Genomic DNA, 12,073 nt, shown 5'->3' on the forward strand with positions numbered 1-12,073 from the left:
TCCTTGGTTTTTTTATTATTAGCTAATAATCTTAAATCAGTGAGTGGTTCTGAGCCCCAGCACAGATTGATCCAGGCTGTCCCTGGAAGAGATGAGGGAATATCTTTACAAGCAGCTAAGTGATGATTCCTGCATTGGCCATAGGTGAGAACAAAATTATTGTGCTGCTTATGGCCCATTGGAGTAGCACTTCTAGCAGCATTCCTAGCTCCTATTTCTCTCATCATAATTGCATCTGGGCTTGATGATGGTATACCAGTGGGGAAGCATTATTCCTTTTCTCTGTTAATTTTATTATTAGGCTTCCATTGAGTCAAATTCAACGCTTACCAAATCAAATGTTCTCTTATATGATGTACCACTAGACTACATTCAGAAGCAGAGCAAATAACTTGGAGTAAATAACATAGCTTTGCATAATGGAGATATGAGAATTAACTGGGGAAAGTGAATTCTAGTTAAAGTTAAACCTACCAGAAATTTTTTTAAGTTCTCTGAAGACATACTTAGAGAGTGATGGATAGCAGTGGATCAGATCATGTGTGCAAATGAGAATGAGAGATCAGATTTATCACCATTTAAGTACCTGAGGAACAGAAATAAGTAACATTTCTTTCATCAGAACTAAGGCAAAACCAGCAAGCCCAAAAGGCCTCATACTCTTCCTGTAATATTTGCAATTAGATATAATGTTCTTTTACTCAGTCTCTTGCACACTTATTTCCCCACCCCCATTTCTTCTGGAAGAAGTTTACTACTCTTTTTTCATGTAGTACGAGCACACCTACATTTGTCTCTTGGAAACTGTCACTTTACTTGCTCACTTTTATAAAACCAGCTAAGATTTGTGGGATTCATTCCAGTCAATTTTTACTTCAGTCAATTGTTTGCCATTCATAGTTCTCATTAATGTTGGTTGAGAGTCCTGTATTAACTCTTGTAAAGCACTTGTTTCTCAATACAGACTAAAGTCACATTAACATCTTCTAATAGGTTTTTTTTACTAGACAAATGCTTTGAAAATATGTGACTCTCTATAAATGTTTTCTTACTTGATAAGAAATGTTGTCTCTGAAAGGAAATGTGTTAGCCCTCAGATTTACAAAGTAAGCATTTCAGCTTGTGGTGGAAGTTTATAGCACAATAAATCATGTGCTTTTCTTTTACCATATCTTGCAAGCACAGTTGAACAAGAGATGATCAGATTCTTCCCTCCCCACAAGTAAAGTTCTTGCAAGGACAGCTAAAAATGTAGTTGCTTTACTAGTGTGTGTCAAAGCTACAGAGCCTCTGTGCTGGCAGAGTCTGATTTAAGTGGTTGTGGTCAGTCTGAGGAACCTGTGATGTGATAAGATAGCATTTGTGAGGTCATGTGGTTTGCAAACACCCAGTCTAATGTAGCAGCTTTGTCTACACAGGATAGTTAAATATATACTTTATGCTTTAGAAAAGTGAATTGCTTTATTCCTTTAACTCAGCTTGTCCTTAAGAGTCAGAGATGTTATACTGGCTTGATAATGCCCAGATTGTTACTGAAAGACTGAACTGATTGGGAGACTTAATTATCCAGTAACTTTCTCCAGTTTAGTTACCCTGCCCTTAATAAAGCAGCTAAATCTCCAAATAAGCAGCTATTTGGCAGCTATCTCACTAAATAAGCAAGCAACAGGCAGATGGAAGATACAATGGAAAAATGTATATTTTACGACCATCATTTGTTTAATTCAATTAACTTTGAGTGGTCACAGTGTAATTAACACAGACGTGTTATGCTTGCCCAAAATGTCAGTATTGATTCCATAATGATGGTATTTCATTCCATGCATTGTCATCTTTGCATCAGACGAGGTTGATTTCTCTCCCTTCCCCCCTGGTAACACCATCAACAAAATATTTTCCATCTCTCATGAGGGTGAAGGAAACCTCTAAATGTGATCAGTGAAACCAGGACAGTGATGTAGTCTGTCCTTAAATGGAACAGGTATGACTTTGTTTACTTGGATGAGGGCAATGATTTTTGGTATGAATCTTAACTGTTTCACTGCCACTTACTACAGGTTAGATTCAATGGTAAAATAAATGAAGATTGGTGATTGCTGTTTTTATAAACATTTCCCCCTTTTTTTTTTCCTGACTGTATCCTACACATCAAAGCTCCAGATCTGTCTTGCTGAGCAATGTAATAACAGTTCTTGATTGCTACATTAGAGATGAATATAGCTAGCTATAATTAATTACACTGTGTCCTTTAAAGTTTGTGTGGATTGCCAAAGCAAGTAAACTGATTATAGATAAAGTTATTTCTTTATCATGGCAATAATGTTCTTGATTGTCTTGATTGCATGACCTGTCTGCTTTACTCATCAGAGCTATGTCAGATATGTTTTTCCACCTATAAATCAAGTTTTGGGGATTGAAAAATGGAGGAATTGAGGTTCTACTGGTTTATCTGAGTGGTTGTTCCTTGCAAAAATTGTGTGTTAGCACCCATACACAGGTGCCAGCTATGGGAGAAAACAAGCTCAGGAGAAGACTGCTATATATTAGCTTGTAATAGGTCTCTGTAAGCTTATCTGAATATAAGTGGGGCGAACAGTGGAAATGTGGTGGAAACACCTCCTAAAATTCTTTTATCAATTGGAGTGGCAGCCAGCACAGATGAAAGTCATTTCTGCAATCAGGGGTAAAAATGTCACTTAGTCCATTTAAAAATGCTGAGTTTAAATCTTGCTTTAAAAGGACAGAGTAAAAGTGTGAAATGCTCATTTCCTGTAACTGTTGCCTGTAATGGGTGCATTTTCAGTCTCTATCAGCCAGTACATTCTAGTTAATGCTTGAGGTTTCAGTACCGTTTGTATTTATAGATGAATGCAGTAGGGAGAAGGAGTATTGTGATTTAGGTATTTTCTTGAATATAATAATTTTCAGTACATTAAGTGTGATTATACTGCTCATTTAAAATATTTTTGTTGCCATGTCCTCACTCCAAATAAACACTTCCATTACAGCTTCTTGTAGAAAGAGTTTCTGGGAACTTTCTATAAATAACTAGCTAGTAGGTAGAAGGAAAATTCCTAGGCCTGTTGTCTTGGAACTTCCTTTGGAATTGCACACAGTCTCATTACAACAAACCTGTCAGATCTTAGAAAAAAATCCCTCAAGAAATAAAACCTGACACAGTTACCAAATACTGACTTCTTTTCAAAATAGCATAACAGTTGGGTATTCCTCAGCGCTGTTGCTACTTCAATTACATATTTGATACCTAACTTCAAAGTTTAACTTGATTACACTGCACTAGATCAAAACCAGATACTTTAACCATATAGTGCAGTGATCATAAAGTCATGACCTCCCATTGATTGCTTTATTGGTTTCCTGTTCTGATTCACTGGAAACCTTCTGGTCTGAACGCTTGTTGCTGGTTTTAATCTTTGTCACGTTTACAGTACAGCAAGCTCGTCTATGGTAAAACTGATATACAACATACATTTAATTTATCATATTTTGTTTTAGCTCAAGTGCTCTCAAAATGATAATAAAACTTTTTATAAAAACTTAAGAAATTTAAGAGTACATTCAGAGCAATTGAAATAAACAGGTGGACAACTGGGGTGAGCTTTCTTTTAATGCATTAAAATAGTTCTGTAGATTTTATTTAACCTTCCTGACAGCTATAGGGATTTTGTAACACATTTTGTATTACTCTTAGACTGAATATGACTTACAGAAGCTGGCAATTTAAAACAGAGGCCAAATATTTAAATGCTGTTAAAAAACCCCAAAGCCTGAAATTACTCATTCTTGGAAATTCTCTGCTGCTCTTTTGCTTTTCGCTTACAACACACTGGAGGGGTTTGAACTCTGTTTAGTGGTATGGTCAGCAAAGTTCATTTGAGATAAATATTTCAGTTTGTATAGCAATATGTTACTCTTGGTCATCCTTTTAAAAGTATGAGCTTCAAAAACAAAGGTAATAGTCTCCTTAAACAGGAGACTTTAGTAATTAACTACATACATAATCTTGGTTTCCAAAGAGCTGAGTGGGGCAGATTCAATTAATGTTGCAGTACCTCATTACTGTTGCTTTTAAGCCTACTATAGATGGGGGAAAAAAGCCAGTACAGAGACTCTTTGGGTTTTTTAACTTTGAAGAATAGCAGCCATACTGGCACAGCCAGAAAAAGAAGCCTAGGTCTGTTCAGGTATTTAATATTGTCATTCACTGCTCTTCTGGCTTGGGCCCCACAGTAGGATTATACAGCCTAGAGTTTACTACTTGCTCTGATTTCTGATTAGCTTCTATTGCCAGTTTCAAGGTTTTTTTGCTACAATTGCTCAAAGATGTGAAGAAATGGCACTGCAGCTATATTAGATTGAATCCATTTATAAACTCCAAAAATCACAGTCACAGAACGAACTAGGTTGAAAAAAGACCTTTGAAATTATTGAGTCCAACCTATGACCTAACACCACCTTATCAACTAGACCATGGTAGTAAGTACCACATCCAGTCTTAAACACCTCCAGGGACAGTGACTCCACCACCTCCCTGGGCAGCCCATTCCAATGCCCAATCACTCCTTCTGTGAAGAATTTTTTCCTAATGTAAACTTCCCCTGGCACAGCTTAAGACTGTGTCCTCTTGTCCCTGCCCCCCCCCCCCCCCCGAAATCTTGCTATAACCTCCTTTCAGGGAGCTGTAGAGAGTGATGAGCTCTCCCCTGAGCCTCCTCTTGTCCAGGCTTAACAACCCCAGTGCTCATAGCTGCTCCTCATAGGGCTTGTGTTCTAGACCTTTCACCAGCCTTGTTGCCCTTCTCTGGATGTGACTGAGCACCTCAACATCCTTCCTAAATTGAGGGGCCCAGGACTGAAAACAGCACTTGAATTGCAGCCTAACCAGTGCTGAGTACAGGGGAAGAATGGCTTCTGCATCATAGTACATGCTGTATGTAATATTCGTCTGAACTGATATTTGTGTCCTTAATGGCAACATATTTCCCACTAATTCCATTGGAGATAGTCCAATTACTTCATTTGCTGTGATAAGCATTTTTCCAAAAAAAGTTAGTGGGACTATTTTTAAAGAAGTGATAGTATACTACTGTATGCCTTAAACTGGAGTCATCTCATTACGATGGGAGAGTCATCACTAAGTAGCAGTCAGCTGTTAAGTATGATAAGGGATCCCATTAGCTGTTGTGGGCAGTCTCAGAAATTTTTAAGAACTCCAAGTAATTTGTTTTTATTTGTGTTAAATGTGATTATAATTTAATAGATCAATTTAATAGATTTTTTTATTGGCTTGGAATTAGGTTTTGACTCCTAAATCTTTATTTTCATGGTGCCAAATTGACAATGTTTTTCTGAATTATAGGAGAGGTATTTGAAAATCCTTATGACTTCTTTCTTCAGCTAAATGTGGTTAGATCATATTTTCAGCAACATTTTAGTTTTCTTTTGAATCATGTTTGGAAGGAAGGAAATCTTATGAAGAGTTTCAACTGTTACTAAGGTTGGAACAAATAAAGAGGGAATTCTGATTTTTAGATTCCTGTAAGTAAAAGCACTGACAATTCACGATCTCTATTTTTTAAATAAACATTTAAATTGACATATTGCCTTCTGCCAAAACCAATTTTATTCACCCAAGGCAGTGGTCATATTTTGATGTCACTTGCGTATTGCTTGGTTATCTTACTGTGACTAGATTTAATATTTATTGGCAAGCTTTGTTAAAACCTGTCTTTATTACTTTGGAATTGAGTAAATGTCAATAATTAGTTACTGAAGCCTTTTAAAGGGAGCAGACAGTAGCATTTTAGTTCAACTTTTCACCACTGAACTACTAGCTTAAAACCTCACACGTTACAACATAAAAATATCTCCCAGAGCTTAAGTCAAACTCATTCACAAAGTCCCACTTCAAAGTTTGACATCTGGTCCCAAGTCAAAAAAACCAAAGCAACTTAGAAATATAACTTGCTTGCAACTGACTGTCACCCTTCAAACTTGATTCTACTATTTAATATAGAATGCCTTTTGAATTGTTTAAAACTTCTAAATTTTTCTTTACTGTTTCTCCTTCACGCCTGGCTTGATGAGGCAGTCAGCATCAGGTAAGAAAGTTTATTCTAAGGTTCAAGGATCTGATTGTTCACCTTTTTCCAGCTCTTCTATATTTGTGGAAGTACACTGTTACCTGTTAAAGAGTATGTACAGTTGAAGTATTTTCATATGTTGACCAGTTTGTCTTTTAAATGCTAAATTCTCTAGACACAAGAAGGTATATAAATACACACATTATTAAGGTTTTGTTCTTGATTCAGCTGGCTTTTGAAGGGATAATGATGATATATATTTTGATCACATAATATTATTAACCCTTTGAAATGTCCTAAAGACCATGTGAATGTGCAGCAGTGAAAACTGAGTTAAAGCTGCAGTCATCTAGACAATATGACCTTGATTTGAGAATTAAAAGTAAAACACATGGGGTTTACCACACCCATTTTTTTTAATTGGGGTTTTTTGGGTTTTGGTTTGTTTGTTTTTGTTTTTTTAAATTTTTTGGCAGATGTGATCAGATTTGAGATTCTTGCAAAAGTGAAGCAGTAAGAAACAGGTTCATTTAAATGTCACTTGTTGGAGTGACAGAGATCTAGTTCCCTTCACATGAAGGAAGGACAGACACAAAACTGAAAGCCTTTAACAAATATTGACTCTTTGTACAAAAGAGAACAGAAAGTAAGAGACACTGGGGTGCAAGTCCATACTTTGCTCAACATGGCTGTAGTTCCTTCAGGGATAAGGATAGAGTAGAACTGGAGAGGGGAGGGGGCAGGCTGTGTTTGGGTTGGGTCCACACATCCTGCATTCCAATCCTTAGTTGGATTTCCCATTCTCTTGATATGCTTGGGTAGATGATTGGCAAGATCTTAGCTTAATGCTTTAGTTCCTACCTTAAGCTCTTTTTCCACGTTCAAATGATACACTGACAAGCAAGAATCTCAAGTCTGTCTTAAAAAGCTGACAAATTAACTTCAGTGTGAATAAGGTGATTATTCATCTATTGCAAAATCTAAGCCATATCTACACAATGGCAAACATAGAATTGGTAGTTACAAATCAGGAAAGATGTTTTCAAGTTGGTATTGAGTCCTCTGACATCACTGGCTTAACATGCAGCACCAGCCAAATCAGACAAGGCAATGCTGGGCATCAACAGAGGAAGTATATTAAAAACCAAATAAAGGGAGTTGTATTGCCACTTGCTATCTAGATGGATGTAGAGAGTTTATAAAGGAGGTCTGTAGGGAAGTTAAAGGGCAACTGAAATTACAGTTGTCTTGATTACTCCCTGTTTATGAAAGGCTAAAACGAATTGGAACTCATCTGCTCTAGAGAGAAAGCTGAAGAAGATGTGATCTAAGTTTCAGAATAATGATCACAGAACTGCTTTTCACCACTTGTTCCTGCATTATTAGAATTTGGGGGCAGTTACTAAAACAAATACATTAGTTTAAAACAAATAAAGGAATTTCTGGAATTCATTGCCATAGGAAGATGTGGAGATAGACAGCAAATAATCAGTCATGGATGGCTGATGTATAAATGCATGTCAAAGCAGCTAGAAAGAGATTTCATTCATATTTGCTACAACAGTTTCTGGACAAGTGAATGGAGGCCTGTTGTCACTGTTGGAGATACCGTATTAGGCTGATGGACTGTTGCCTTCAGCCAGTAGGACAGTAATATTCCTGCCTTGAAAAAAGATACTGCTTTTTCTTTTAGGAGTGTAGAGCCTCACTTGCTAGGCTGTAAAGTTATGTGAGAGTACAAAACTTCATTTTATGAAACCTCCATTTTAGAGCTTTATGGTGGCATTGGCCACTGGTATCTAACTGCATTGGCATGCAGGCTGTCTGCAAGTTGTTTCAAATGCTTTGAGAAGCCTTACGAAGCCTTCCTGTTGCAATAAAAATTGCAAATAATCTAGCTCCTTCAGAAATGCTCCTGAACAAATATTAGGTTGAAGGGCCCCTGAACTGTCTTCAACTATGAAAGTACACTTGCCCTTGTCAGTGCAGCCTAGTATGCTGTTAACCTTCATCCCTGCCCAGGGACAGAGTGGATTCAAGCTTAGCCTCCTGTGTGTCAGGACCCCATTGTCCTCTTCAGCAGTGTTGCTCTCCAGCCTGTTGATCCCCATAAACACAAACAAGGTCTATGCCGTAGTATTCTGGCTGAGGTGGTCATTTCTGAAGTAGACAGAAGTTAAATTGGTAGATGTGTAGTGTGTATTCTCTGCAGTATGTTCATTTCTTCACAGCAGTCTGTTTCCCCTTGGATGTGAGGAGTACTTAAGAAAAAAAGGCAGGCAAGTGTAAAGCTGCACATGAAAAGGGTTTCTGGAAGGTCACAGATTTGTTATTTTAATGAAAGGATGCACAAAGATAACAGTGTTTTCTGAGACTCCCTTTAGGAACTGGAAAAGGCTGTGTCTATTCAGGATCTTTTTTCACCAACAGCATTTTCCACAGACTCCCATTTGGAAAGGTTACTGCCTAAAACTGTGAAACCATGATTTTGTCATGTTTCCTAAATAAGTTCATCTAAAGGTATCATGTTTAAGTCTTCAGGAAAACAGCTGAGGTCATTGGCTTGGCTTTCTGAGTGTTCAAAACAACTAACATTGAGTATCAGCTTTATAATTTCAGGTGAACCAATGGCTCAACTGTACAGACCTAAAAGCATATAATTTCTTATTCTAATATGAAGTTTGTAGTCACTTGTACAGCAGTTCTTTTTTTTCCTGTGGTGAGGGTGGAGAGAAATTGTTGGGTTTCTGTGTTTTATTTTCTTAGTGACTAAAATTGATAGCTGTTTTGGAAAATTCATGTGGCAGCTAATCTGATCGTATTGCAGGATATTTTCAGGAATAATGTTTCTAGATAACACAAGAATGTCTTTACCAGGCTTTCTGCATCTCAGTATATAAGCTAGTAAAAATTATCTATTCTGGTATAAGCTGATTTTGCTTGCATCATGAGTTATGCTGTGCAAATGTGGAGTTCTGTTTTGCTTGCCTTTACACAAAGTCCTCATAAACAACTGCAGCCTATGTGTATGTAAAGAAAATGCAAAAAACTAACAGTATGCATAGTAACAACTATGGTTTAGATCTACATCATGTACCCATATTCCTAACAGGGATTTTTTGATATAACATCAAAAGCTGGAGTTTTTACATGCTAACGTGCAATTTAATGCCTTCTAGCATGATTATGACTCTTGTAATCTTTTTTCAACTCCTTTTTTATTCTCATCTTCTGCTCAAGCCCATGGTAAGTACAGAGATTCCTTCTTCCCCAAATGGACAGGTAAAAATCTCCTACTGGTTTCAATACTGAGGACATACATGCACTTCTCATTTATCAAAGTGAATATTGCTTCAGATTTATGAAACATCAAACAGATTTCTGTAAAGAAACTCTTCAGCATTTTATTCTTTCTATTCTCCAGGTCTGTTACTGTAAAAAGTCGCTTCCAGAGTAGCACTTGGTGCTTCTTCCTTTTTACGCTTTTAGAGTGACATTTGGAAGGTTCTATAATCCATTTTTAATGTTTATCTGCATCCTCAGGATTTTTTATCTTAATGCTCTTAGACTGTCAAACTGACCCTGAGGTATTTGCTACTAAAAGCTAACAAAAATGAAATTCTAGATCAAACAAACCAAAACACCACAAAAACAGCCAACCTCCAGAACGTCTTCCATGAGTTGCAGTTATTTTTCATTAAATTAACAGGGGACTTGCCAGACTTTAGTGCTTTGGGGTTTAGTTTTGAATAGCTTGAATGCATGGTTGTAATTGTGTATCACTGTGCATCACATTGAATTAAAATGTTATCTTGTCCGTGGTCTGACAATCATTTTTGTCTTGTTTGATATTCTCTTAAAATTGCAACTACAATCTGTTTATGCTATACAGAGACATTTCTCTCATACGACTTGATCTGAAATCTCATTGGATCTGAATTAGATAATTAAGACACCTAATGTTACAGTGTAGACTGAACTAAACATATTCTCTGGGATTTTTTCTGTGACTGTGAGAAGCTGCAATATTCACTTGGGACCCTGTTCTTTGAAGGGGGGGGCTTTTTCAAGTAAGAAATCAGGCAATATGAGAAAGAATGGAGCTGTAAAAGTAAAATGTTAAGGCCAAAAGAAATTTGCTGCTATTTGTTTGCTGTCGAAACAAATAGGCCACTCTAGAAAACAGAAACCATCCTTGTGGGGATATTAAAGATGCAGTAAAAGAGGAATCTCTCATTATTGATTTTAGGTACCTTGATTATTAAGCCTTAAAACTATAATACTTGAAGTGATCGTCAAATGTGGTACTTTCAGATCTTTCATTTTATCCAGTAAGAGTTCAATGAGGCATTTCTTGAAAATGCACTTGTTTTTTTGGTTTGGTTTTTGTTGTTCGGGGCTTTTTATTGTTGGATTCTTGAGCTCTGATTAATTGTCAACTTCAACTTTTTCTAACAGATCAGATGTCTAAAAGGCCAGAGAAACTTCTCAGACCAACCCACTTTTGATGGGATTCACATTGTCAACCATTTCACAGGAGATGATGAATCATTTCATTCTTCTGATGAAGATTTTATAACTAACTCCATACAGGAGAGTGGGGTGAACTTTCATCTACCCAGGAGGACTGGTCAGATGTCTTTGGATCACACACTCGTAGACAGCAGTGACAGTGATACTGAAGAAAGTGCCCTGCAGACTGGAAATTCAGACAAGATGGTTTCTAAGCAGAGAAGAATGGAATCTTACTCTACTACTGTGTGATTATCACTGTGACTAGCACTGAAGACTTCCATATTTCTTTAAGGCTGAATTTGTTGGGTAACTGAAGCCATCCAGAGTTGGTTTAGGTAACTATTGGATTTGGTCTGGCCTGTGATAAATATACATGTACTGTCTATCTGCCTTCTCTCTTTGCCAAATCTTTGCAAATCTTTGCTGATGACATACCATTGCCATAAAACAGGCTGGGAAGGAGTTGATGGATGACAGTTTTGACAGTATTACTGAATGTTCTTTGGTTTAGAAACTACAAATATATTATTTCTTTAATGTGTAAGAAGCATTTTTGCTGTTCACAAACACGGGAATTATTTTCCTCAAAAGAAATTGCTTTTGTGCAATATTTTATGCTCTGAACAAATGTGTATGTTTTACATTGTTACCCTTTTGTGATCAAGATGGACACTAGTAAACCATCTGATCATTACACATATATATATAATTATCTTATGCTTCTCAATTAATTTTGGTTTTTTACTAAAGTTATTGGATGCCCACAGAAGGCTTGAAAGACAAGCCTTTATCTGTACTACTTTATATATGCAAATAATGGTCACTAATGTCATAAAGGTGTTTTTCACCATTTTCACTTAAATCTGTGTGCATCTGCTTTAGATGTTGCTAAATAATAACTGGTCTGAATATGATAATTACAATAATGTTTATTTTGTACATATTTATGTATCTACACCAAGCTGAAAATGTACATTACTCCATTTTATATGAGGAATGTAAATGTTGCAATATTACTGTCTCTGGTATTCTAACAGGAAAATGAATTCTGTATATACACACTAAAAGTGAATTACTAAATAAAGGAAAACACTAACTTTGCATTAAGTTTCAGACTAGCTACACTAACAGGCTCATGTCAGAAATGCTTGTTCAAAACACTATTGACTGAAATCTTTTACCTTCATGTATATGTAATGAAAATAAATTTTTCATGATTTAACAAGGTTGCAGCATTTACTGTTTAGTCTCTTCCAAGCTATAGTCCTTGGTTAACACATAGTTACTTGCGGGCTCTAGATAGGTTCAAATAAGGTGAAGAATTATTCATGTTAGTTCTAATGAAGACATGGTCAGTGCAGTGAAAATATGTACATTCAGTCCTCTTACAGTTTCTATTGCAGAACTATCTAGGAAATACACTATTGGTGCCATCACCAAATAGCTGTTATGAA

General features: G+C 36.5%; 1 protein-coding gene across 7 annotated transcripts in view; it reads left to right on the plus strand.

The window, feature by feature from the left end:
- Positions 1-11,844, plus strand: part of EVI5 (ecotropic viral integration site 5) — a 77,299-nt gene extending 65,455 nt beyond the window's left edge. For all 7 annotated transcript variants that reach the window (XM_069022758.1, XM_069022762.1, XM_069022763.1 and 4 more), the window contains one exon: positions 10,563-11,844. In XM_069022758.1, coding sequence (XP_068878859.1) covers positions 10,563-10,868 — 306 coding nt within the window. In that variant the 3' untranslated portion in view covers positions 10,869-11,844. The remainder of the gene's footprint in view (positions 1-10,562) is intronic.
- The last annotated feature ends 229 nt before the right edge of the window (positions 11,845-12,073 follow it).

This window comes from Aphelocoma coerulescens, chromosome 8 (genome assembly GCF_041296385.1).
Source record: "Aphelocoma coerulescens isolate FSJ_1873_10779 chromosome 8, UR_Acoe_1.0, whole genome shotgun sequence".
Classification (NCBI taxonomy): Eukaryota; Metazoa; Chordata; class Aves; order Passeriformes; family Corvidae; genus Aphelocoma; species Aphelocoma coerulescens.